This window comes from Calcarisporiella thermophila (assembly GCF_041956535.1).
Source record: "Calcarisporiella thermophila strain CBS 279.70 unplaced genomic scaffold VTP21scaffold_11, whole genome shotgun sequence".
Classification (NCBI taxonomy): Eukaryota; Fungi; Calcarisporiellomycota; class Calcarisporiellomycetes; order Calcarisporiellales; family Calcarisporiellaceae; genus Calcarisporiella; species Calcarisporiella thermophila.
In genome coordinates this window covers 98060-123363 of record NW_027192201.1, presented here as the reverse complement: position 1 = coordinate 123363, position 25304 = coordinate 98060, and the positions used below count along the sequence as shown (strand labels likewise).

At 47.6% G+C, this 25304-nt stretch overlaps 12 protein-coding genes and 1 non-coding gene across 13 annotated transcripts; 8 read left to right on the top strand and 5 right to left on the bottom strand.

Moving 5' to 3' along the window:
- Nucleotides 1–121: 121 nt before the first annotated feature.
- VTP21DRAFT_1166 (uncharacterized protein) lies at nucleotides 122–1090 on the bottom strand (the record flags this gene model as incomplete). Its single annotated transcript, XM_069391128.1, has 6 exons — nucleotides 122–207; nucleotides 278–366; nucleotides 455–485; nucleotides 555–711; nucleotides 797–936; nucleotides 1015–1090. The coding sequence occupies 6 exons, from the start codon at nucleotides 1088–1090 to the stop codon at nucleotides 122–124; spliced, it is 579 nt and encodes a 192-aa protein (XP_069251287.1).
- A 742-nt stretch (nucleotides 1091–1832) lies between these two features.
- VTP21DRAFT_1165 (uncharacterized protein) lies at nucleotides 1833–3623 on the top strand (the record flags this gene model as incomplete). Its single annotated transcript, XM_069391117.1, has 6 exons — nucleotides 1833–2155; nucleotides 2223–2623; nucleotides 2697–2713; nucleotides 2796–3100; nucleotides 3169–3189; nucleotides 3299–3623. 6 exons carry the CDS (start codon nucleotides 1833–1835, stop codon nucleotides 3621–3623), a joined length of 1392 nt encoding a protein of 463 aa, XP_069251286.1.
- A 757-nt stretch (nucleotides 3624–4380) lies between these two features.
- On the top strand, nucleotides 4381–6081 carry VTP21DRAFT_1164 (uncharacterized protein; the record flags this gene model as incomplete). Its single annotated transcript, XM_069391106.1, has 6 exons — nucleotides 4381–4679; nucleotides 4753–5153; nucleotides 5232–5248; nucleotides 5343–5647; nucleotides 5720–5740; nucleotides 5832–6081. 6 exons carry the CDS (start codon nucleotides 4381–4383, stop codon nucleotides 6079–6081), a joined length of 1293 nt encoding a protein of 430 aa, XP_069251285.1.
- A 316-nt stretch (nucleotides 6082–6397) lies between these two features.
- VTP21DRAFT_1163 (uncharacterized protein) lies at nucleotides 6398–7041 on the bottom strand (the record flags this gene model as incomplete). The annotated part of the gene is made up of 2 exons (XM_069391095.1): nucleotides 6398–6608; nucleotides 6725–7041. The coding sequence occupies 2 exons, from the start codon at nucleotides 7039–7041 to the stop codon at nucleotides 6398–6400; spliced, it is 528 nt and encodes a 175-aa protein (XP_069251284.1).
- Nucleotides 7042–7229: 188 nt separating this feature from the next.
- VTP21DRAFT_1162 (uncharacterized protein) lies at nucleotides 7230–9165 on the top strand (the record flags this gene model as incomplete). The annotated part of the gene is made up of 7 exons (XM_069391084.1): nucleotides 7230–7437; nucleotides 7535–7713; nucleotides 7811–8024; nucleotides 8109–8185; nucleotides 8259–8661; nucleotides 8757–8855; nucleotides 8921–9165. The coding sequence occupies 7 exons, from the start codon at nucleotides 7230–7232 to the stop codon at nucleotides 9163–9165; spliced, it is 1425 nt and encodes a 474-aa protein (XP_069251283.1).
- A 679-nt stretch (nucleotides 9166–9844) lies between these two features.
- Nucleotides 9845–11161, bottom strand: VTP21DRAFT_1161 (uncharacterized protein; the record flags this gene model as incomplete). Its single annotated transcript, XM_069391073.1, has 3 exons — nucleotides 9845–9944; nucleotides 10016–10471; nucleotides 10542–11161. The coding sequence occupies 3 exons, from the start codon at nucleotides 11159–11161 to the stop codon at nucleotides 9845–9847; spliced, it is 1176 nt and encodes a 391-aa protein (XP_069251282.1).
- A 398-nt stretch (nucleotides 11162–11559) lies between these two features.
- On the top strand, nucleotides 11560–13939 carry VTP21DRAFT_1160 (uncharacterized protein; the record flags this gene model as incomplete). Its single annotated transcript, XM_069391062.1, has 5 exons — nucleotides 11560–11793; nucleotides 11863–12541; nucleotides 12629–12711; nucleotides 12818–13534; nucleotides 13601–13939. The coding sequence occupies 5 exons, from the start codon at nucleotides 11560–11562 to the stop codon at nucleotides 13937–13939; spliced, it is 2052 nt and encodes a 683-aa protein (XP_069251281.1).
- A 1323-nt stretch (nucleotides 13940–15262) lies between these two features.
- Nucleotides 15263–16021, top strand: VTP21DRAFT_1159 (uncharacterized protein; the record flags this gene model as incomplete). Its single annotated transcript, XM_069391050.1, has 2 exons — nucleotides 15263–15499; nucleotides 15569–16021. 2 exons carry the CDS (start codon nucleotides 15263–15265, stop codon nucleotides 16019–16021), a joined length of 690 nt encoding a protein of 229 aa, XP_069251280.1.
- Nucleotides 16022–16874: 853 nt separating this feature from the next.
- Nucleotides 16875–19444, top strand: VTP21DRAFT_1158 (uncharacterized protein; the record flags this gene model as incomplete). Its single annotated transcript, XM_069391039.1, has 3 exons — nucleotides 16875–17327; nucleotides 17410–18361; nucleotides 18450–19444. 3 exons carry the CDS (start codon nucleotides 16875–16877, stop codon nucleotides 19442–19444), a joined length of 2400 nt encoding a protein of 799 aa, XP_069251279.1.
- A 329-nt stretch (nucleotides 19445–19773) lies between these two features.
- On the bottom strand, nucleotides 19774–19846 carry VTP21DRAFT_t149. The gene has a single exon. It is a non-coding gene; the product is annotated as a tRNA-Ala (tRNA).
- Nucleotides 19847–22047: 2201 nt separating this feature from the next.
- VTP21DRAFT_1157 (uncharacterized protein) lies at nucleotides 22048–22401 on the top strand (the record flags this gene model as incomplete). Its single annotated transcript, XM_069391028.1, has 1 exon — nucleotides 22048–22401. The coding sequence occupies one exon, from the start codon at nucleotides 22048–22050 to the stop codon at nucleotides 22399–22401; it is 354 nt and encodes a 117-aa protein (XP_069251278.1).
- An 836-nt stretch (nucleotides 22402–23237) lies between these two features.
- On the top strand, nucleotides 23238–23621 carry VTP21DRAFT_1156 (uncharacterized protein; the record flags this gene model as incomplete). Its single annotated transcript, XM_069391017.1, has 1 exon — nucleotides 23238–23621. The coding sequence occupies one exon, from the start codon at nucleotides 23238–23240 to the stop codon at nucleotides 23619–23621; it is 384 nt and encodes a 127-aa protein (XP_069251277.1).
- Nucleotides 23622–24489: 868 nt separating this feature from the next.
- On the bottom strand, nucleotides 24490–25128 carry VTP21DRAFT_1155 (uncharacterized protein; the record flags this gene model as incomplete). Its single annotated transcript, XM_069391006.1, has 1 exon — nucleotides 24490–25128. One exon carries the CDS (start codon nucleotides 25126–25128, stop codon nucleotides 24490–24492), a length of 639 nt encoding a protein of 212 aa, XP_069251276.1.
- Between the last annotated feature and the right edge of the window lie 176 nt (nucleotides 25129–25304).

Sequence of the window (25304 nt, the reverse complement as noted above, 5' to 3'; positions counted from 1 at the left end):
GAAACTCAATGGCTTACAGAGACAGACATTAAAATGAAAATAGAAGGAAAAAAAGAAAAAGATCACTCTTTAGGAAACTTCTATAAGAGAAAATCGATTTGCAACACCATGATAAATAGATTCATTGCACTACACATGAGCTTTGATTCTCCTGAGCCGGGGCATGGCTCTTCTCAATCTCAGAGATCATCAAGTCGAAGATTTTTGCTAAAGGGTAAGCAAGGAGAGAGTGAGGATTACCGATGGAGACAACTAGGGCCATGAGGGGAAGGGTTACCGATATTTTCATTGTGCTTGGCTGAAGCCTCGATCGCCTGGCAATTCCACTGAGTGGCAAGCTCCTTGCCCTCCTCTACCGTGATTTGTCTTTGAGAATTGAGAAGGGGGGGAGGGAGAGGGGACGGCATTAGAAGAGGCAGGTGACGAAAAAGAAAACAAGCAGTAAGAAAACTACCTTTGCATATGTAAGTCGGATTTATTCCCAACTGTGGCGATTTGATAAAGATAAAGTTAATCGGGAGCTATATCTATCCGCACCTTAAGTTGCCACCTACCTAGAACAATAGGGACCCACTCCGTTCCCGTGTGGTTCAGGATTTTCTCACGGATAATCTTAACGGTGTCTAAACTCTGCTTGGACGTGATAGAGTAGACAAGCACATAGCCGTGGATACCAATGGCGTGACGATCGCTAAGTATAGAATATTCGTCCTGAAGAGATACACCATGTTACACTCATATCCCTCACGCCATAAGCCTCGCATTGGCCCACGAAAAAAAAAACAAAAAACATTACCTGTCCAGCAGTATCTATAATTTCGATGGAGTATTCGCGACCTTTATACTTGATGGTCTTGTTGAAAGTGCTCTCTATGGTGGGATGATATGAAGGAACAAAGTGGTTTTCGACAAACTGGACGGTCAACGTGGACTTTCCTAGGGTATTCAAGCAATGGAGGAGATGCGTTTAATGATCAACCCGCGAAGTGATGGAAGAGAAAAGAGCGATCTCACCTACTGCCCGCTGACCCAAAACAGCAATGCGTCGAATTTTCGGCGGCTGTTGAGGATTCGTATTTGCTTTTGACATTGCTTACTAAAAATAAGGCAAAAATTATATAGGATCGGCGGCCGATGGGGAATACGAATGACGAGGTTAAGATGTCGTTTTAGTACCAACAAACAGGAGAAACCGATGGGCCAATGGAAAAGAATTCAAGGTCTTATCTCTCTCTGACTCTCTCTCAATAAAAATGGCGCCCTACATCAGCCCGAAGCTTTGACACGATATTCAGAGTAGCGGCTTAGCGCAAATCACTTCAACTCGGTCTGAAATGTGTCTAGTTCGGGGTGAATCTCTCGAACGAAGGAGAGCAGAACCTTGCAAGGCATGTTTTCCTTAAGCGCCGAGCTGTGGTAAAAAAAATGTACTTGCCTGCGGAAGCTTAGCGGCTAAACCTTGCGAGGACTCTCGTGAAGAGATAGGCTCCCCATGCCATGCTCGTCGCCAGGGAAGAGCCGGCGTTCTCACTGCTATAATAGGGCCTTCGCATGCCATGTGGAGAAAAATAGAGTTAAGAGAAACATGCCCAGGTTGCCTCCTTGGTAAATTGAAGATAGAGAGATAAGGGGCGCATACAGAGCAGCCTGATGGCGCGCGGGGGAATATTGATTCATTGCGCCCGCGTTAACATTGCGTGGCCAGATTTTTGCGCGGAAATGGAATGAACAATGGAAAATCATTGTTTAAGCGCATAGTTGTACTCGTTTTAGCCCCGCCTCCACCCTTTTATCTGGCTTTTTTATTTCCCATATTTGTGAGGTTTCCTCCCATGATGCCCCACACCATGTTAATGTATGTCCTTCTTTTATGTTTTGCCGCGGTCGCTAATGCGGCCACGGTCGCCAAAAATCTCTCTCCAGATCAACCTTACCGCGGCGTGGTGTATGCCAGCTTGAAAGACCCTCGTGGAATAACCACGGATTCCACCGATGATCTACTCGTGGTGTCTCGAGGTAATAATGAGATTGTGGCTCTGTATTCCCAGGATGATTCCCAGGATGGGGTTGCCCAATCTGTTACGGTCATTGGGACTTCGAATCTCCCATCCGGAGCGAAATTGACCCATGGAATTGCCTATTCCAACGGATATATGTAGGCACATATGCAGATTGCTTGATCCCTGAAAAATCCACATTCCCATTTTCCTTTCATTTTACAGCTATGCTTCAAGCCAAACAACGGTATGGAGATGGGCTTACAAAGCCGGACAGCGATCCGCGACCACCAGCGCTGCTGAAGTCGTTGTTAACAGCATGGAGTCAGGTGGACACAGCACGCGTACTCTCCACGTTGACGAAAACCGTCAGGTATTGTTTGTCAGCGTGGGCAGTGCTAAGAATATTGATAAACCGAAAAACCCCTATCGAGCCCAAATCCGCGTGTTCCCGCTGAACAGCACACTTCCCCAAGGCGGATATGATTACCGCCAAGGGCAAATATGGGGCGATGGCCTTCGAAACGAAGTGGGACTTGCGCGGGATCTTGAGGGTAAACTCTGGGGCATCGAAAACGGGAGCGATGAGCTGGCTCGCCCAGATCTTGGAGGCGACATTCACAACGGTGGGTCCTTACTGCCTGGTTTATTTTTCTTATGCTTTGTCTTGCGCTAACCCATTTCGCCCTCTTCAAATAGACAATCCAGCCGAGGAGGTATTGTATCCGCCCCCTACGTGTAGCTATATAGTATTCTGAGGGACTGACATTGCCTCTTTTCCTCTTTGGCATGCCAAAGCTAAATAGCCTCGAGGATCCTGGTGCTTTCTACGGCTATCCCTACTGCTGGAGCGAATATGATCTCACCAGATTTAACACGGGAAAGGGAAAAAGCACCCAGTGGGCATGGCCAGAGTTCATGGAGGATGGCATACATACCGACAGTTGGTGTCAAAATACGACCAATAACCGCTTGCCGGCTCTGTCAATGCAGGCGCACGTGGCCCCTCTTGATATTGTATTTTATCGTGGAGAGGGCTGTGATGGCGCCCGCGCCTTCAGTTGCTCTCTCAAGGGAGACGCTTTCGTGACTTTCCATGGAAGGTAACAATTTTATGCGACCTTGACGCGTCCCTTAAAAAACGCTCATACTGATGCCTTTGGTCTTGTAGTTGGAACCGAAATCCACCAGCGTAATGTCATGGATATTCCGAAATATGCACATTGAAATTACTCACGGCCTGAACTTCCCTCACCCCTCCCCCCGTCTTCCTCCCCTTTTCTATAATAATTTTATTATAGTGGATATAAAGTGGTCCGAATCCCCTTCAAGGACGGGAAGCCTACGGGAGAAGTGCTTGATGTGTGGGGAGAATCGAACCCGGAAGAATGCAACAGCTCCGCGAAATGTGTCCGTCCAGTGAGCGCGGTTTTTAACCGTAAAGGCCACTTGTTTGTAACCTCGGATGACTCGAATGAGGTTTGGCGGATTGTTGTGGATGCGAGCCTGCCCGACCCTTCCGTTCGCTCAGGGAAAGCCGCCTCCTCTGGTCAAGCCAGAACGTGCGCAACGGCTGCCGTTGGAGTCCTTTCGGGGCTAGTGTTGGCGGCTATTGAGATGCTCTAGTCCTCGGATCCGTTTTTACCCCACACGTTACATTGCCCTTATCAGTCGATTTTACAGAAGCTCTGTATCTTATTTATTCTAGTTGATATTTCACTTATTTCGTGACCCTTTATTATCTATTGTATTTGTGCCTATCCAATCGTTCCCCAGCTAGTGGCTTTGCATCCCTATTTGGGAATCACGTCCTACCCCCTTCATTTTTCTCTTTTTGTCCCTAGAGATTATATAAAAGCAGTTTCAAGTGTGGCTCTCTTATCCGTGGCCACGAGTTCTGAAATGGACACAGCCCGATGGAAAATAGAAAACGAACGCCAACCTCTCAGAGAAGTTTCTGATGAGTTTTGTCATGGGTAGTATGACAAGCTTTCTTCAGAAACGAAAGAATTCCGAATCGCTGTACTGTGGAAGCCTATTCAGTAGAGCGTATGGGGAGGAACAGAGTTAAGGAACACACGCGCTTTCCCAATACAAGAAGGCCAAAGAGAGAGAAAAAAGAAAAGATTCGTGGTTGGCTAATCAGCTATGATTTTATATTACCATTATCTAATCATGTCGCTCTATCTTTTCTTGATTAACTGTTAATATGGTATACTCTCTATACCCTTGCATAATTTTTTTTTTTATTTTGTCGATGAATCAGAATGGGGTATGAAAACAAGAATGTTTAAAATACACAACTTAGCTGGCCTTTTTTTTTTTTCTCCCATGACCCTGCGACCCTTATTTCTCTAGAGCCGGTCTACCCGTTCCTTCCACAATGTTAATAATTTCCCTCTTGCTATTCTCTGCTGCCATGATTAGTGCAGTCTCGGCTGTCAAAAATCTCTCCACGCAACATCCCTACCGAGGCATTCTCTATGCCAATGTGAGCGAACCCCGTGGAATGGTGCTCGACACCGCCGATGATTTGCTCGTGGTTGCTCGGAGCAGTAATGAAATCGTGGCCCTCTTTTCCAACCAGAATGGCGTCGCGCAATCGGTGACGATTGTCGGGGCGTCCAATCTTCCCTCTGGAGCGCAACTGACCCATGGGATTGCGTATTTGAATGGATATGTGTAGGCAGATGGATTCTCCCGCTCTTTCCCCAGGATTCTCATATTGGAACTTTCTCCCCTCTTCATCCTGCAGCTATGCCTCAAGCCAGACCACGGTGTGGCGGTGGCCATACAAGGCTGGACAGCGCTCACAGACCACGGGTCCCGCAGAGGTCATGGTGACCAGTATGGAAACGGGAGGGCACTATACTCGCACTCTCTTCATCGATGAAGCCCGCCAGCTGCTCTTGGTGAGTGTGGGGAGTAACAGGAATGTGGACAAGCCCAAGAACCCCTACCGTGCCCAAATCCGCGCGTTCCCTCTGAATGGCACCCTCCCTCAAGGCGGATATGACTACCGACGAGGCCAAATTTGGGGGGACGGCCTACGAAATGAGGTAGGGATTGCGCGAGATCTCGAGGGGAGGCTATGGGGAGTAGAGAACTCGTTCGATAACCTCCGACGATCGGATCTCGGAGGCGATATTCACAACGGTAAGGGCCGCTATTCTATTCCAGAACTGGCTTTCTGCTGACCCGTTTTCCATTCCGGTCCCATTCTTCCTCGACTAGATAACCCAGCGGAAGAGGTAGCACGCCCTCATCTTCCCTCTCTTCTCTCTCTCTCTCTCTCTCTCTCTTACTCACTCGCACATCCTCCTCCCATTCTCTCCATTTATGTAGCTGAACCTGCTCGATCAGCCTGGTGCGTTTTACGGCTATCCCTATTGTTGGACCGAGTACGATCTCTCCAAGTTCGGGACAGGCAAAGGAAAGGGAGCTCAGTGGGCATGGCCCGAATTCCTCAACGACGGCGTGCACACAGACGCCTGGTGCCGGAACTCGACCAACAACTATCCACCTGCTTTGGCGATGCCGGCGCACGTGGCGCCGCTCGATATCGTGTTTTACCGTGGGGATGGGTGTGAGGGGCCGCAGGCGTTCAGCTGTTCACTCAAGGGCGACGCGTTTGTGACTTTCCACGGGAGGTAAGATTCCGCGCATCCGGCTTGCGTGCTCGCGGTCACTCTAATCGAGAAGCATGTGTTTCTTTTTTATAGTTGGAACCGCAATCCTCCAGCGTAATGTCAAGAGATGAGCCTTTTCCCACCTCTTATTTCGAAACCAACGCTAACCCCCTTTCCTATGGCCTCGCCTTCTTTTCATTTGTAGGGGATACAAGGTGGTCCGAATCCCGTTTAAAGACGGGAAGCCCACGGGAGAGGTGCTCGATGTGTGGGGCGAGGAGAACGCCGGCGGATGCGGGTTCGCTGCGGGCTGCGTGCGGCCCGTGAGCGCGGTGTTCAACCGCAAGGGCCACCTCTTCGTCACGTCGGATGCCTCCAACGAGGTATGGCGTATTGTCGTAGACGCAAGCCTCCCAGAAACATCCTCGCGCCGCGGGAGCAAACTCCGAAATTAAGACCTTTGGCCATCGCCACGGCGGGCTGCGACGGGCTGGAGCTCTGTGGGCCAGCGCCCGGAGACGGCCAGGGCCGGCCGCTCCCCATTCATTTCCCTAGTTTCTTGTATTGTTATTCGGATTTAGCTGCGGAAGACTTGTGTGTACGCAGCCGATACACTCCGCTATCCAATATTCTGTATTATCCCCGACGATTTATTAAAGCTATCTAAGTCGCTAATTAATCCAATCGCTGTTTATGGACTGACTAATCCTTATTCCCAACCATATGCTGCCGCAGTCTATTGCACTGGTTTGGAAGCGGCCCCTCTCTCCTCTAAACTACACAGACCAAGTGTGTTCGGGAGGGTTGCAGCTCCGCCCCAAGGTGTTTGTGAAACACACGCCCGAAAAGGAATGGGCCGATCCCTGCATTTGCGGGCCAAAAGCTAGGGATCGGGAAGGAGCTTGAACGGCGACCAGAGCGGGCGCATCGGCATGAGTTAGACTCGAGGGCAAGGGAGGCCGCGCAGCGCCTTACCCGTCGCCTATGGAGGAGCCGCGCGAGCGCAAGCGAGGGCGTGCGCAGATGAGCTTAGCGTAGGAAAAACGCGTAGTAAGCAGCTATCATCAACCTTAATCCAAGGTTTCCCCGCTCTCGTACCTAAATTGAGATCTTTCCCCTTCCCCGCCGCCGGTCTTGGCTCTTCCCCGCACTGAGCCGGGGCGGGCGGAGGCCTGTAGCCGATCGGGAGGGGGGGGAAAGCGGTGGGCGGGCCAAGGCGCGCAGCGCAAGAGAGCGCGAGCGGCGGTCAGGCAGAGCCGGGAGAAGCCGGCCAGGGTTGACAGACGGGTTAATACATCTGAAACGGCACTGTGACGCAGAGGAGACAAGGGAGATGCTTTTAGCTTCCTGCCTGCTCTCTCTCGTATCACGCTTCCACAGATGACAACCGCTTGTTTGTGGTTTGTCATCTCCATTCGCCAACCCTAATCCCCTGGCACGCTGGTGGCGCGTTCTCATTTTCAAAGAGCGCCCCGATTTGTACAATTTGCGGACGTGGTGAGCTCGCTTAAAAAAGATCCCAAGACTTGCCATCCGGCATCTCCTCTCCATCCTCCTGCTCTTTTGCTCCTGCCTCCATTTCTCCGCGCCGAGAAATACCATCATGACCGATCCTTCGCCAACCAATCCCTCCGCAGACGCCCCCTCCCACATCCCCATGTCTGCCCACAACTCCGCGCCGGCCGATGGCCGCGATAATGGCGCGGGCGTGCATGTCAAAGAGAGCATGGAGAAGCTCGCTGAAGTGCAGGACACTACACACTACCGCGTCTACCCCATCCGATTTTTCGGCCTTGCTCTCATCTTCTTACGTATGCTCTCTGCGCATTGATTCTGAGATTTTGACAGGCTCCTGAATGAGACCGGCCATTGATCTTTCATTCTCTCTCTGTGTTTGCTTCCCTTTAGTGAACTTATCCAACAACATGAACTGGGTCACATTCAGCTCCGTTCCACTAACAACGAAGGCCTACTACGGCGCAGACGACACCATGCTTACAATATTTGCAATGGTCTACATGATAGTGTTCATCTTCATCGCCTGGCCCTCTGCGTATATTTTCAGGCGATTCGGCATCAAATACGGGGTATGCTTCCTTCCTCCTTTGTCTGACCCCCTCTTTCTATACGAATTGCGTTGATAACTTTGCCTAATGATCTCTCCCTCTCTCTCATTAACGCTAGCTGATCATTGGTGCTGTGTTGAACGCAGTAGGAGCATGGATCCGGTATTTCGGCAGCTTTTCTGGCGATCGTTCGACCGCTTACAGCGTGGCCATGTTTGGACAAGTTGTTGCTGCCGCTGGACAGCCCTTCTTCCTAGACGTGCCGGCGCTCTATTCCAACACCTGGTTCTCAGAAAGAGGAAGGGCCACGGCAACCCTCATCGGATCCATCGGTACTGCCCAAGCCTCTCCACTGGAATCTGTAGTCTGTTCATAGGCAATTGGAAGACTAATGTGGAGTTTTCTCATTTCTTTAGGAAATATGGTCGGCGTGGCGGTGGCAAATCTAATTGTCCCCCTTATTGCCACCGAAGTGGATACTTTTCCCCATGCGGTAAGTCCTTTGCCTCCCCCCTCCTCTCCCCTCTCTCTCTTTACTAACCCACTTCACGATGCGTGGTGGTAAGCTCGTTGCTCTGGCCGTCATAGCCACGGTGTTCGCGATCCCCGCTTTCTTCGTCCCCGCCAAACCCCCCACTCCTCCCTCCGTCTCCGCCCAGGTCCCCCACGATCCCTACATGACCGGGCTTCGCAACGTATTGCGCAACCGCAACTTCTGGATTCTAGCTCTGGTCTTCGCCTTCTTTGTCGGCATCTTCTCCGCCCTCTCCGCCCTCTTTAATCTTGCCATGACCCCCTATGGCTACTCCGAAACAGAGGCGGGCATCGCCATGATTGTGCTCATCATCGTGGGGCTCGTTGGAGCCTTGGTCACTAGCATGATTGTGGATCGCACCAAGCGCCACAAGCTGGTGTTTCGCTTGGCCACCCCGATCACCGGCGTGCTGGTGCTGCTGCTCATTGTGTCAGGTAGGTCGATGTTCGCTCTCCCTTCTGCTTGCATCCCCCTCCCCCCCCCCCCCCTTAGCTATCGAATTGGACTAACCATTGGCGCCCTCTTTCAGTGAAACGGGACAATCTTGCCGGTATCATTGTGCACTGTGCTTTGATCGGAATTGCGCTGACTTCCCTGCTGCCAGTGGGTCTGGAGCTTGGTGTAGAATGTACCTCTTCATCCTCTCTTCCAAGGCCAAAGCGCCCACATTGCTAACCGATCTTCCCCCCGTAGGCACTTACCCTGTTTCCGAGGCAACCTCCAGCGCAACCCTTTGGATGGGATCCCAGCTGGTCTCCATCATTTTCCTCGTTGTCATGGACAAGCTCGGCGATCCCGACGGCGAGCCACGTAACAACCAGTGGCGTGGGCTGCTCTTCCTGGGAATCGCGGGCCTTTTCGCAAGTGTTGTAGCCCAATTCTACCGAGGCCAGAATAGGCGCATGGAGTCGGAGCGGAACGCAATCACACATAAATAGCCCCGGATCCGTTGTCGCTGTAGTGGCTCCTTCATTATTGTTGTTATTACTCTTTAATACCTTAATGCTTCTAAGTTAATATTATTTATTGGCGTTTCTCTGGCACGTTTTTTCTGTTCGTTCTTCCCCGTTAATCTATGCTTCTCTATCTTTAATAAATCATCGACATAGCTCCAAGCCTCAGGCGGGCAATCCCCCAAATGTCCACTCCCCCTCCCTCCTTCTACGCTGATTTTTCCCCACTCTAGGGGGACAGTGAGAGGTCGGTGGTCGTCTCCAATTTTTCGACTTGACGGCGGAGGGTGAAGAGGTGGACTTGAATCCATGGACAAAAAAGGCCCTCAGTTTCATTTTTGGCTAACCTCTCTTTTCTAATTTCTGGAAATCTTTGTATATTTTGAGTCAAAGGGAAGGACGGAAGCTCAAAGTATATGTAATGATGGAAGCGCCCATAACCAGGAAAGAAAGAAAGAAAGAAAAAAAATGACAAGGACATGGAGAGAGAAAAACATTCTATTTTACAATACCAATATAATATAGCACAGTAAATTCACCCATCATCCACAGGCGAGTCGCCAATCATGTCCTCGGCAGACATAGAGAAACCGGCAAACGGCAAACACGGTGAAGAAGTGGGGGGGGGGAACGAGAAAAAGAATCCAGTCTAAATATTTCTGATTCAATCCCATGGAAGTGGTCCGGGGAACACTTCGGCTTGGTTTTCCGGACACCAGGTCATCAAAGAGACTAGGGATGGACAGCTGTGCCGGTAGGGATGACTACGGGGTGGGGGAGGGAGTAGGGAAGGAGAGATTAGAGTTAGGAAGCATCGAGTATTCTATTCTCCTACCTTCGACGGAATGGATTTCTAGTGAGCTTCTTTTCGCGCAGACGCCCATGGCAGCCATACAAGTCTTCCTGGAATGGCCCTAGTGAGTTCGCCTTCTCGCCCATGACGCGGCCCAACGTCCCACGCTCGGGATCGATCCCAACATAGGTGAAGCGCTCTAGCGGGAAGCGGAGGGCGCGCCGATGCAAATCCACAAACCGCTGTCGTTTAAAGTCGAAACTGACCATCGTGACGGAGCGCGGAAACATGCCAGTGAGCTCGTAGAAGCGGCACAGTGAGAAGAGGAGATTCTCGTATGAGTCGCGCGCATATTCCTCGGTCGCTGCACGCGAGAAGGGTGAGGCGGGCGTATCGGAGAGGTTGGAAGGCTCGCTGGGAAGATACCCAAGGGCATGAGCAATCTCGTAGTAGGATTGAGCTTCCGATCGCATTCCTGCCCGTTTGCGAGTTTGCCCACTAAAACCAACCAAGGCGGTAAGCTAAGTTATCATCCAAAGTCAGATCTCCATCAAAAGTCAGAATTTACCCGCTAAAGACGAGCAGAGCCTCCTCGTTCTTCACCGCCAGGTTGGAGCCAGCCTTAATGTGCTCTAGGAATGTGGATACTTGCCCTCCCTTCTGAAACTCTTCCAAAACCCAAGAGCGGTCGGCCCGAATCGAATCTATATCAAATTGGTGTGCGGAGTAAACGGCATGCCCAGCAACAATAACAAGATCACGCAGGTGGGGAAATGGCGGGGTTGGTATGGGATCAGAGAGCAGGTCCGGGTGAGACACCTGTGCCGCCGATGGGTCCATCGTGTCTTCACCTGACATTGGACTGGCATCCATGTTCGGCCCTTCTTTCACAGCGCCATCCGCTCCAGCCCCCTTGTTCAATGGCACCACTTCTCTATTGATCTTCGCCCCATTGTTGGACGCTGCATCCCGGTCCTTGCTAAAGAGCAGCGGCTCGGGTTGATGATCATCAAAGCGACAAGTGCCAATATAGAATGCATTCAGGAGAATAGAGGCAAAAAGCAGCAGTATGATTAGCGAAGTTATTGCGGATGTGCGGAAACTGCGCGGAGCTGAGTGCGGATATTCGTGGATGAAGGGAAGCGAAATATGAGATTTTCGCCTGCCCATAATGGAGAAATTGGTCATTTTAGAAAACACACGTAAAAGGGGGGGGGGGAGGAGGGGGGGAGCGAAGAAACAAAGCTCTTAGGGGAGGGAGGGATTAATGGAATAATTATATCAGCTAAAATTAAGGAAACGCAAGGAACAAGCCCATCAATGTCGGTGAACCCTTAATGCTTAATTTCTTTTTATATAATTTTTTTTTGCTTTTCACCTACTCACTAAATGGAAATAAAGCTTTTTTGGAACACAGTATATAGTGAACAATAGTTAATTGCTGAGATGGCCGCATCCGGCTTTTAGGTTAGGTTTTTAAAGAAGAACAGAGGGAGAGTTTCTGGAGAGTGAACGTTATTCTTAACAGGCTGCACCAAAAGCCATTTTTGCCAATTTGTCTTCTGTCAAATGGGATTTCAAACCAGATGCTAGACCCTCCATCCAAAGGCTATAGTTCTCGTCGCCCCCCTCCTCTTTCCCGCTCCCCGCCGCACGCTGACAATTTGCATCGCGAGCCAGAGTCAGCCACCCAGGACGGCACCCAGTTTGAGGATGCTTCATTTTCTAATCCCGCGCAGGACATTAGAATGGACGAGAACACAATCACCATTCAGGTGAAATGCCCCATAAAAGCGTGCGAGAGATGTCACGGAATCAAGGTTAGAGCTTTTTGAAATCGGCTCGATGTAGCCTATGGACTGACCCTTCAGTGCCTCTCACTTGACTAGTCACGCTGTAGCCTTGAATGGCCGACTTGCGCCCGCTGCAAGAAAGCCAAGGCTGAGTGCGTCTACCGTGAGACAAAGAATGGCGCCGATTTCATGCATTTGTTTATGCAACGGATCAATCAGCTGGGATCGCGAGTGCAGCAGCTCGAGAAGCATTTTGCCGAGGAAAAGCGGGATGCAGAGAAGCGCCTTGTAAGCTACGTCGCCAGAGAGAAAGTGAAGGTGCTTACTCATCAGGGTCTGATCCTGCCTCTGAACTGGCGAATTTTTATCACACCCGAAGGATTTTCCATCCAAACCGATTTGCGCAACGTTTCAGACCTCCTCTACTTTGTGAGTCGACAGGCAAATCACACGTCAAGAATCCCAAACGACGGTCGCTTCCTCTCTACCCAACATAGGGGCTCTGCCCCTCAGACAGTCCGGTGCATCAATTTCTCGCGCTACTATGGCCTGTTTTCCGTGATGAAATCAAAGCGCTTTGTAAAGCAACGGCTGCTCCTCCCGGAAGCACAGGGCCCCACCCTCCAGTCCACGATGGACAGACTGATGCGGATGTTCTTCGATTGCTCGTTTCTGTACAAGGAAATCGACACCGTGAAATTCCTGAACCAGTATCGGGAAGGCAAACTTCCCCTCTTTCTTGTGTGGTCGATTGTCGCGTGGATGGGAAAACACGGTAGGTTGCCAGCAACTTATCCTTTTGCCGAGGAAAAAATAAGCTGGTAATAACTAATCTCGTGCTCTACTCTTCGATTGCCTTTAGCCTACTATCAGCATAAAATTGCTGGGAGAGAATACCTTCTTGGCATAGCCGACCATGCCTATAAAAAATCCAAGCAATTGCTGGTAGGTGACTCACACTGCACTCTTATCTTTTCCACACATACACTCGTCCCCCCCCCCCTCTTTATCCTAGTGCTTGGATTAACCCATCCATTCATCCCCCTCTTAGGAAGAATCCTTCGACGATCCCTCCGTCTACTCCATAGTTGCCCATAATCTATTGTTTTATTATTCGCTCTTTGACGGAGAACAACCGAGTCTTCTCACCATGGCCCGACAACAGGTCAATGCCCTCAAATCCAGCCACTATCTCGATACCGCCGACGAGTTTGAAGCGGAGCGATTCCGTCGTGCAGCCTGGTCGGTGTGTTCTCTGGAATATGCAAGGGCCATCTTCTCCATGAAGCTCACGAAGCTGGATGATCTCCTTCCAGGGGACGAGCCACGTCCGTTCCCCCACGAAAAAGAGGAGGTTGCAGCCTGCTTAAGCTGCCAGACTCATTCATTGCGAGGGCTAAAACAACTAATGGAAATCATCCAGCAGCGTGCCTCCTATCCCACCGAAAGTGACTTTCTGAATGACATCCTGCGACGGAACGCCATCCACGAAAAAAATCGCCCGCCAACGCTCCGTTTGGAGCTTCTGAACACCCCCAGCTTTCCACCCTACATTTTACGATACGTGGCCCAATATGAGACCGGATACCGTGCGGTGCACATCCAGCTTTTCTCGGGGATATTCCTGCAGGCCACGGAGAAGAATGAGATATCCCACCGGGAGAAGTGGTCGCGAGAGAAGCACCATTCATTCAGGGTGTGCATCGAGTGTGCGAACGTGATCATCAATATCCTGGCGCTTGTGGTTCAGTTTCGGGAGTTTTGTTTGGTAAACGAAACCTGCCCTCCTTATCCCTTGATTTCCTACCTTGTGGCCTCACACCCTGCCCCATAGGTTCCGGAGTTCATCGATTGCCTAGTGGTTGCCTTTAAGGTGCACATGCGCCTCTTCATTCAGTCGCCGCTTGATCGACCGTGGATCTGGCACTACTTTGAGCGAGCATGGATGGTGGTGCGAACATTCCGCATGCTCGAACTCCCGCAGTCCGAAAAACTATACAAGGACTTGGAGTCCGCCATGTCCAAAGCGGGGCTAGCGATTCCGGGCCAGGAGGAGAATGGAATACCGTCCAATGAAGAGCTGGAGAAAGACCAGCCGGATCAGATGGTGAAGGAGAAGGAGAACCCATGTTATGGAAAAATACAATTTTGTTATGTGCCTACCGAAGAATGATCCCATTAGTAATTGATGTCCAGGCTGATATCATCTTAGGGTTATCTGTAAGCTATTTCTATGTATTGACTCTTTTTCTGAGTGTCTGTATTTTACATATATTTCTGTTGTCATATCTGGATCGAATTAAACTGTATTATATTTCGAATAATATTTTATTTATTCTCCACAACACTATTAAGCGTTTCAAATACTTCACGGGCGAGACAAGATAGTTGCTGAAAGTTGTAGGCGATGATAAAGAATCGGATGGAGCTGCTCCAGAGCATTGGCGCGCCCACGACCCATTTCTCAACTATACGTCATATCTGCAGTGACAGCCGTAGTGGTGCCAATGGGTTACCTACAAACGCATATAGATATAGGAACGATTGCAAATATATGTCAGCATTAAATTGCTCCATAAATATTATATTGATCGCACCCTGAATAGATAATAGATGCATATATGCCCGCTTTTTTTATAGATATGGTAGTCGTCCTTTCAACGGTTCATGCCTGGGTCGAATCGAATTTCATACCTCCTTTCTGAACTCAGCATAAAAATACAAGAATTACCTGTTTCCTACTAATTAAGCTGACTTTCAATAATTTCCTCGTCCTTGATCTGCCCTACTCTCTCCTATGCTCACCTTTCCTTCATCACATCATTGACTCGAATTGTGAAAGCAATTCTACACTTGTCCGCGAAAAAGCTTCTGCATACATTTTATTCTATTTTCAACTCAACATGAATTCTCGACGCCGTTTCACCCTCTCTTCCTCTCACTCACAAGAACATTCGGATTCTTCAAGGGAAGCTAACGTGTATGACAACAGGTATCCTTGATGTATTATAGTCAGATTAGAATAAGAAAAGGGGCGAAAATACCTATTTTACCCTTCCGTCCAGGCAATGGGGAACACTCCATAATTACTCACTTGATTTTCTCCGATTTCTTGCATCGACTTGTCATGTTCTTATATATATGCATTCTTTGTAGGAAAATATTTATAGGCGGCCTCCACCCGAAAACAACCAAAGGCATCATGATTTTAAGCCCTTTGACGCAATTGAGCTTACTTGCTAGTGATAATTTTTTTTATTTATAGAGAGCTTGAGAAGCTATTTTTCGAGGTACGGTAGAGTGACCGACTGCCACATCGCCTACAATCCCCGGGGTCGTTCTCGTCGGTTTGCATTTGTCACATTCGCATTGCAAGCTGCTTGTGATGCTGCGCTGCGGGAGAGAGAGCATGTCTTGGACGGGGCACAGGCAAATAGCGATTTTCGAGAGTCATAGTAGAGATATCATCATGTCTATGGTCTAATAGGTTGATATAATGCGTGCCCTTAATAAATTCCCGCCCGAAAACAGGATACACGTTCGCAATGTTCCAATGTCAGTCAGTGATCGGAGGCTCCGAAGTGTGTTTCTACAGTTTGGGCCTGTGCTGGAAATGAGAGTTGAGAGGGATAACGAAATGGAAGGGATTTATAAGCACGCGTACGTTACCTTTGCCAATGTTGCGTCGGTGGAGCGCGCCTTGAACACAGAGTTGAAAATAGAGGGTATCGATGTAAATGCTTTGTGAATAACCTACTATTATTGTGCTGGTTCCTTTGATCTCGATTTTTTTTAATTCAAGCTGGAGACCAGCATTGCTGCCCCCAGACAACACCGTCACCGCACTCTGAGCATGTCTACGCTCTCCTCGCTGACGGAGAGCGTGAGCGTAAATTCTAGACCTGATATGAGTACTCAGTGCTTCCCACCCGCTCATCATGCATATGCCTGGGGAACTCCCCCCCCAACTGCAGCCGTTGGTACAGTTCCGGGATATTGGTATGGAGACCAGCAGCCTTATCCCACCCACCCCTGTCCTCCCTTCCCCTTCCTGTGCCAGTGCGGATACCCTCTTCCTCCTGTAGTCGTGCCTGCCTACTTTTACTATCCCCCAAATGCCTGTGCGCCCCAAGCGTGTGGCTTGCCTCAGCATGGTGATGCCAGCAACTCTGCCATAACACAGCATCCGCTGGCGAATTCGCCCTCTATGGCCATGAACGAAGAGGCGAGCGGTTCTATTTTTAATCCTGAATAATTGGCAGGTGCGTGGGAGGCTATCACGATACCAAGTGGACTGAGCTTTTAAGACCATGACCTCGAACTCGAACTCGTTTAATTGTCTTGTGCAATATTGGAATTAGCGTAGGTATTATTTGAGAGAAACATCAGCGTGAACTGGTGCTCATCCATGGCCCATTCTCCGGTCCATTTCCAGATAACAAAAGTAATTTGCGTATCTATAACCTAAGAATAAATGACAAAAATAAGCGGAGCTAAAAATAGTCAACCAAGATGGAAATTGAAGCCAAACCGTTAGCCTAGGAGGCCATTTACGGTGTTTCTAGTGAGCAAATTTCCCACTCTCAGGGAAAAAAAAAAAAAATAAAGCGTCTTGTAGTCTGCCCATGTCTCTCGCTTGCAGAATCATGTGGATCCACCTGTATACCAACCTGCTCTTCTCCCATCCAAGAAGGTGGGGAATAGCCCATTCCGAACAGAATGGCAGTGTGCTGCGCCTTCGGATTGAGCCACAGACGCCGTTCCCCCGCCAATGGTCGGATGGATTTGAATATACCATAATTGAGGCTATCTATTTCCATTTGCGTGCTAAATACATCGGGCTCTCATTGTTCCGCTGATGCTGAAGTTTTAATTTGCCGCAAGGGCAAAGGTTAGGTTAACAATCGCACAAAAATAAACCTTGTGGTAATATCTTTATTAATTTATGTAACCGCTACTTGGCCTAACCCTTCCCTCCCCCTCGGCATCTTATCCCTTTGCTCTGTTAATCAACCGCAATACACTCCTGTTGCTCTCCTCGATTGGTCTACCCTATTTAAACCGGACACACTGACCAGCAGCCCCTGCAATCTACCGTGTGAAATGATATGGCGACCGAGAATCTGATAAATCGCCGTGGAGGAAACGTGGGTGTCCTCACCATCCAGCCCCCTCCGGCTGCTAAATTCATGCAGCGACAGTCCGAGCCCGGGACTCCCTCGCTCTATCACCTGTGCCGCTCGGTCCTCAAACGCCTCGCGCTAGTCCCCGGTCTTGAACCGCATCTTCCTACCAAGGAAGACCTTGAAGCCAACGATGATCCGCTTCAAGTGCTCTGGGGATTTTGTCGCAAAGGCGTCTCGCTCTGTGCCGTGTTCAACGCGGGTGATTTTGGCATGAAGGTTCCGATCAAAGAGGGAAGCGGGCTGAGCAATGCCAACGTGGCAAAGGCCAATGTGTACCATTTTCTCATTGGATGCCGCGATCAACTTAAATTGCCAGAGGATCAACTGTTTCGTGTGATGGACGTGTTTCAGGATAACACAAATGGCTTTGTTAAGGTAACTGCATATTTCTAATGCGCTAATTTATTTCACGTTCGCGCTCATGCTCTGTTTTAATGGTGTCCTCTCAACCACAAAGGTTGTAAGAACCTTGAGCATAGTCCTTGCGAAGCTCGAAGAGCAGGGGGTGCTTCTAGAGAATCCGGAGAACGGTGAAGAAGGAGACCAAGGCGAGATGGTTCTCGACTCAAGGGCCAAGGTTGTAAACGAGCTGTGCAACACTGAGATCAAATACGTGGAGGATTTGGAGCTCATGCTCGACTACAAGAAGCAGCTGGAAGAGAACAACGTCATCTCGGCTGATACGTCACACCACCTGTTCGCAAACTTAAGCGCTCTCGTCGACTTCCAGCGCCGGTTCCTCCTCGGCGTGGAGGCCAACTCCGAGAAGCCCACGCACGAGCAGCGATTCGGCGACCTCTTCAAACGTTTCGAGGAGTCCTTCAGTGTGTATGAGCCTTATTGCTCCAATTACAACTCGGCCCTCGAGCTTGCGGTGGAGGAAGCGCCCAATCTCCAGCAGCTGGCAGATGTCGTCAACCCTCACTACGAGCTTCCGTCGCTTCTGATCAAGCCGGTGCAGCGCTTGTGCAAGTATTCACTGCTGATGGGCGAGATGATCAAGTACACCGACCCGGATCACCCGTATCTTGAGGAGCAGCGGGAGGGTCTCGAGGCGATAAAGCGGGTCGTGGAGAGCGTGAACGAGACGAAGCGAGAGCTGGAAAATTCCCAGCTAGTAGCCATGCTCAAGCAGAAGGTGGATGATGAGGTTGCACAGTGCATCGATCAGCTTGGTGAGCTGCGGCTGAGCGAAACAACAAATGTATCGCATAACGAGGCCCCCGCGCGAGAGCTGATCGTGTACCTGTTCGACACGGAATTATTACTCTTCAAGAATAAGGAGAACTCCCGTGGGGAGGCGGAGAGTTGGTCTCGAGGATCCGCGCGACGGAGACGTGGGAGCCTCCATCTTAAATTCCGGATACCAATGTCTCGAATAGTGCGGATCTCCGATGTTCGCTCCAATGGTAAGCTATCTCTCGAGTTGACACGTTCCGCTGCATTTCCCGGATGGCTGCCGATATACTCACCCGAGTCCTTTCTCTTTCACTCTAGGCAATTTCTCTCTTGAAATATACTACCACAATGGGGATCAGAACTATCTGGTGATCACATGTCGCAACGAGGAGATGCTCTCGAAGTGGGAGAGAGTGCTGAGGAAGAGGGTGGAGGTGCAGAGATCGAAGCATAGCTCGTCCCAGCTGTTTTCGTTGCTACAGGACGAGACGAAACAACGCCTCACGGAGTCGGAGGCGGACTATAACGACCAGGAGAAGGATAGGCTACGAAGCTATAGTGACGGGTTAATGAACATAACTCCTTCCGATATTAAGCCCCGAAGCATGTCCATGATTCCAGAACGTGCCCCTCCCAATCGACACGGGGTCAATCCTGAGGACTGGGGCACCGAACCGGCCTCGCTGGCCCGCATCGATTCTGCTCTGAGCTCTTTGTCGGGTAAATCCTCGCGGCCCTCCACCCCCGTCACCGTAAGCCCAGTCACGCCCACAACCGCAAGTTCGGCCGCGACCTCGGTTCGGGATTCGACGGGAAGCATGTACTTTTGGCGCGAGGAAGATACGACCCGGCGCTCTCCACCCCTCACCCAACATTCAAAGCGATCCTCTCCCCCACCCTCAAGCAAAGATAACAAGCCGCTCCCCTCGCTGCCCGAAAAACCGCTGGGGGCAGAGAAGGAAAAGATACAGCCCCTTCCGCCCAAGCCACTCTCCAAGGACACTGACAAGAAAAAGCTCACTGGACTTCCTCCTAGCGCCCGAGTCAAAATTTCGTACGGCAGCGACAACTTCGTCATCCTGGCCCCACTGGACGTCAACTACCGCGGTCTGGTAGAGCGGCTCGAAAAGAAGATCCGACTCTGCACGCAGGGATCCTCCTCGGCGCCCCTACCGAGTCCAGGTGGGCTACGGGTGCAATACAAGGATGGGGACGGGGAAATGATCACCATCGCGTCGGACGAGGACGTTCGATCGGCTCTCAACACGCGAAATCCAACCACAAATGCGGTGCAACTGTATGTAGGCGTGTGAAAATGCACAGATGCGGCCACTTGCAAGGGATTCTCGCGCGAGCAAAGCGAGACTAGATAAAAACCATGTCCACCCTATTCTTTGTCTTATTGTACATAAAATCCTAATATATTTTGGATATATTTAAATACTATCCACATTTGTATCGGCAATAGCGATCCTATTTCTGTTGTGTTTGATTATTTTTTTTTTTTGTAGCCTTCTAAAAATCGATTTTGTTTTTAACCTTAGTCCACATAGTGTTCTTATTATATTTCACTTGTATATTGTAATAAAATAAAATGTTCATCTTAAAACCTTGGATCAAAAACTACGCAAAAAAGTGAGCTTGGAGAACCCGGGTATCGATCCCGGTGCCTCTCGCATGCTAAGCGAGCGCTCTACCATTTGAGCTAGTCCCCCAATTCCTGAAATTTGGATTGATTGTTGAATTTTATAACTCAATTCAAAGCCATTTTTTGGGTAGGCCGGGACCTGGGGCTTAACCAATGTGTGCCTGGGTGCGGTTAGAGAAGGAGCGATCGGAGCGGCACTGATACTGGGATAACGCAGTAATCCCTACCTTATCCCCTTCCTATCCTCTGCTTCCATTTGTTTACTACCCACCCCACTTCTCATGCTATCCTTTGATATCCACAGTTAGTTGAGTTTCACCATTCCCTTACCTATTTGAGCTAAAAGTCGATATGACCAACATATCATTTCGATCTACGATATCACACAAAGCTTTAACTTTGGCTTCCCTTTCACTTTATTGCTTATAATAATGTAACAATTGTATTTTAGAGTCTTCCTATACAAAAAAGACTCGGCATTGATCAAAAAAAAAACTTAACCAATGTGTGCTGGGTTCGATTCCCGGCGACGGCACCAGTACTAGAGATGGGTCCGGGACATTCTCTAGGAATGGAGCTATAAGCTACTTCGTTCTTAATAATTTGATATTGATCATCTTCAGAAAAAAAAAAGAAATACGTTTAATATGGTGACTTGTCAGAAGAAATACATGTAAGCAATGGTTGAGCGTTAGAAATAGCGTGCAAATCCTTTCATTTAACTTATATAGAAGACTTTTCATTAAAAGATCCTTCAATCTCAAAAAAAAACTTTCGACTATGCCGGTGGGTTCGATTCCCGGTGACGGCACCCGTCCATGAGAGTTTGCCGGGTTTTTCTCAAGACTCAATCGCTATAGTATAGCAACAAGCAAGTAATATCAAGCGGCTACAAAAAAAATAGGCAGCAAAAATCCTTAGGAGAAATCCAACTACAAAAATGGGAGGCCAGAGGCAGTACCTGGGTGATTTTGACGTAGAAGTTTACCTTTCCATTCCCTTCAGATAAATATCATTAAGTGGATGTTAAAAAAAAAATACATCCCAAGGGAAAAAGAAAAAATAAATCAGGAAGTGAAGCATTTTCCTTATAAAAAAAATTTTTTTTGACTATGCCGGATACCGTCCTTGAAAAATAGGATGGTATTCACACGCTCAACCATTGCTTACATATATTTCTTGTTTCAGAGGACTGACAAGTCACTATATTAACTTAAAAAGACACTTTTCAATAAAGATCCATTAATCTCTAAAAAAAAGACTTTGACTATGCCGAACAGACTACAAAACCATGGGCCACCAACAGAAAGTAATGTCAACGGTCCATGATGCAGTAATCTGGATTATCTATCGATCCAGCTTATCGATAATTATGGACAGCGCCCAACCATGCGAAATAGCATTCACGGAACAACTAGGACACGAGATGCAAAAAAACGTGAGATCCAAATGGTGGTCAGCATCCATATAGGATAAAAAAAGAAGATTTCCAAGAACTTTGGTGTAAAGGAAGATGAATACAAGTCCAAGAAGACGAAATATTCTTCATCCAAAACACTTAGCTCCAATACGACCTTGCCGAATACCCTACCACCGTATTCTAATTTTTTTTTCTTTTCTTTTTTTTTTGTTTCCCTTCCCTCTCGCAACTATTTTCCAATCTCCATGGAAAAAAAAGAAAGAATAGCAAACTTTCTTCCGATTCTTACATGAATTTCTTGTTTTCTAATGTCTATCAATATCCTTTATTAAGAACAAAAATGGATACTTTTTAATAAAGAACCTCTTAACAAAAAATAAAAGACTTTGCCTGATTTTTTTCCTTATTGTACAATAAACCAGAGCTAAAATTGATACTACGGTAGAAATAGGATAATATGATTTTCAAAAGATAGGTCACCTGATAATGTTAGCTATGACTTTTGTGCAAGTATTCGCATTTAGAAATCCTTTAACGATGACTGGCAGTGTGGAATGTCTTATTTTAGGCACATGAGTGGTGTTGACACCTACTTTGGTGTATATTATATTACTATTGATAGACCAAATTACTTCATTGGGCGCGCTGCGTCCTTCAAGGTCACTTTGCATTTGCATCAAACCGTTTGAAACGGCTCGGAATTTATAGTGATTTGGGTGGCTTCCTTGTGCGAATTGCCAAACATGGTATGTATTAAATGTCCTTGCTGGTTCACAGCATGCCCGTAACCCCCTCCTCATGATGTATAAATTCGCTCTGCCGGCCTGATTTCTTCTCTCCAGGAGACAATGAAGGCCATCTTATTGTTTGCAGTTCTTCTTGGCACCCTTTTCGCTCTAACTTCAGGAGTGCCGGCCGAACTGAACCAACTCCACGAAGGCGAGGAGTTCGATGCGGACACTTTTAGGGGCGCATATTTGGTTGTATGGTCGGAGTGCGATTATCAAGGCGACCGTACGGAAGTGACGGAAACTGGTTGTTTGGATGCCACGGACCTTCATGTTGGATCCTATAAGGTTCGCAAGGGCTACAAAGTAACTTGGTACGATTTTTACGTGTGCCCGAAGGATCAGGTCATCAAAATTCCCAGCAAGTGCAACACTCAGTATATCCCAGGGTCAGTGAAGATTAAGAAGAAGTAGCTTAAGTTTTTGTCATTTCTAGTACATTCCATGTATTCAGTATTATGCAATAGCTTGTCTTTGGCATATCCATGCTCAGTTTTACTTCCCATTAATGAATGATTTAAACACATGATTAGCGGTTAAGTTCACTCATTGAGCTCATGCTTAACCAAAATTCAATTGATCTCCTATTGAGCCTATATGTCATGTTATTTTGGTTTTGTGCTCGGAATCATCACTTGTTTCTCCCAAACACCTGACCGAAAAACTAACGAGAAAAATAATGAAATTATATTTCCATATGCTGAAAGTGAGTTTATTGGTATGCGGGAATAACGTGGGGGTTGGCTTCTAGACTCTATGAAAAGGGAGGTATATTTTTAGAATGAAGAAACGATACTTGCTGCGATAGGATTTCGAGCAGAGGGTTGATTTAAGGTTAATGTAGAGTGATTCACTAGGTGAGTTTAGCTGGGGCAATGATGCAATCTTATATTCTGAATAAGCACAGAGTATAGCCTCGGTCATGGGAGCAAAACAAAACGCAAGTGGAATGGGCAGAGCTATATGACCGTTTTTGTCGTTAAAGTTTTACTTACAAAGAATAGAGGTTTGAAAATCGATAGGATGGAGAGAAATCGAAGAATAGGCACGCAAGCTTCTTCGATGTCGGATATGCGTACTGATCTTATGGGTAAATTTAGAGACGGTTATATATGAGGGCGTCATGTGGCTCCTCATTTAGGAATACACCATTCGGGGGAGCGATTTAGTAAAGGCGAGATGAATATAAAAAGGGGAGTAAAATGGACATTAAGTGTAGAGAAGGAATCTAGTTTATCCAAAAAAAAAAAATGAATTTCTCTTTTGTTATCGCCATCCTTTTCGGGATTCTCTTTGCTTTGACCTCAGCATCCCCTACAGAATTGAGCAAGCGGCAAGAAGAAGACTCGCTCGTCTCGGAGGAATTTGACGAGGATCAATTCAGAGGTGCCTTTTTGGTTATTTGGTCCAGATGTAACTTCAGAGGCGAGCAGACGATAATCAGACGTCTGGGTTGTTCCTCGGACATCTCGTCGTTGAACGTACGATCATGGAAAGTGCGCAGAGGCTATAGGGCTACCTGGTACGAGTACGACGCTTGTCCAAGAGATGGTATTATCAGTGTTTCCAGAAAGTGCAATAGGGAATCCAATGTTGCCTCGGTCCGTATCAGAAAGAGGGATGATAAGGACTAAGTAATGACAAGGATACAAAAGCTTCTAAAAGCGCCTAATAATAATATAGGCCAGCTTTTATTTATATATACTGAATTTGTGTGCTATCCTTAGTGTAAAATCTCTAGTGAAAAATTCAATAAATTATAACAAGTCGAGTAGAACGTAATCACTTGGAAATTGATTGTCAGGAAACTCCTGGTTTCCTTAAGATCGAAAGTAGAATGTAAAAAAAAAAAAAATAAGAAAAGGGTAGGTGTAGTACGCGAAAATTAGATAATGGTAGAGGAGTAAGTCAGGCTAGGTAAAGTAGCCCGAAATGATAATGCATTTATTTCAATTTCCTACAATATAATTCATTCACAGATAAAAAAAGCACTATGGTAGAATGCTAACCGCGTCAGAGACTTACTGTCTCACAGATAACATTGAGGAAAGGTTGGAGTGTAAGCGGGAACATGGTAGCAATGAAGAGTTTTTTTTTTTGATCAATCAATGGAAACTTTTATTTAATTTCCATATATTACATGAAGTTAATGTCAATGGACTTAACGAGATATAGGTCCTTGATCGATAGACTTTCAATCGATATGCGTGTATCGCAGTTGTCGTGTATAGCATGTACAGGTTGCCGAAAAACTGTTGCAATGATATGTCATATTTCCTATATTAATTAATTAATCAATAACTACCCTAGAAGAATGGATCGGAAGATTATTGTAAAAATGTACAACATTGAGACTAGTTTTATTAATACGTGATCCCCATGTTTAAAAAAGAAAACCTATAATGCTGGGAGGTTAAAGTTGGAAAAAGTGTTGCAATGTCCTTTACAGATATGCCACTTATATAGGCAGTTTTCACAAATTGCGTATTGCACTCTTTTTTACTAATATTTTGTGTGATCTCCTTTTGCATTATATACAGCACGCACTCGCTCCGGCATGCTTGCATAGAGCTTGCCGACAAATTCTACACCTATGCTTTCCCATTCTTTCTCAATACGTTCCCATAGTTCATCCTTGTTCTTCGGAAGTCGTTGATAATAGCTTAGCCTTCGTTTCAGTTCGCTCCACATATGCACCATTATATTGAGATCAGGAGACTGCGAAGGCCATTCTAGCACATCTATCCTCTTGTTTCGTAACCATTCCCTGGTTACCTTGGACGTATGTCTTGGATCGTTGTCTTGCTGGAATATGACTTGTGATTTCTTTATCCCGTAATAATCCAAAGATCCAAGATAATCTTCGTTAAGGATATTCGTGTACAATACGGAGTCGAGCCCTCCATCGATACGGCACAAGTTACCGACGCCATGCGAAGTGACGCAGCTCCACGCCATCAAAGACCCACCACCGTGCTTGAGCGTTGATCTTATATGGCGGCTGCGGAGTGGCTCACTTTTATGCTTATAATAATATTCTCTGCCGCTTGCTTGGGCGAATGTTACCTGTGTTTCATCCGAGAATACAACTCGTTTCCAATCAGCTTCGGACCAGTGTTTATACTTCTTGGCAAACTCCATCCTTCGTCTTCGGTGTGCAGTTGTCAGTAGAGGCTTCCTTGGCCTTACGCGAGTAAGCAGTTCGTTATGTCTGACCGCTAGCCTCACAACATCGACAGACACATCCACATCGTATTCGTTCTTGAAGTATTTCTTAACTGCAAGTGCATTTTTACACTGACCTGACGATAATAATC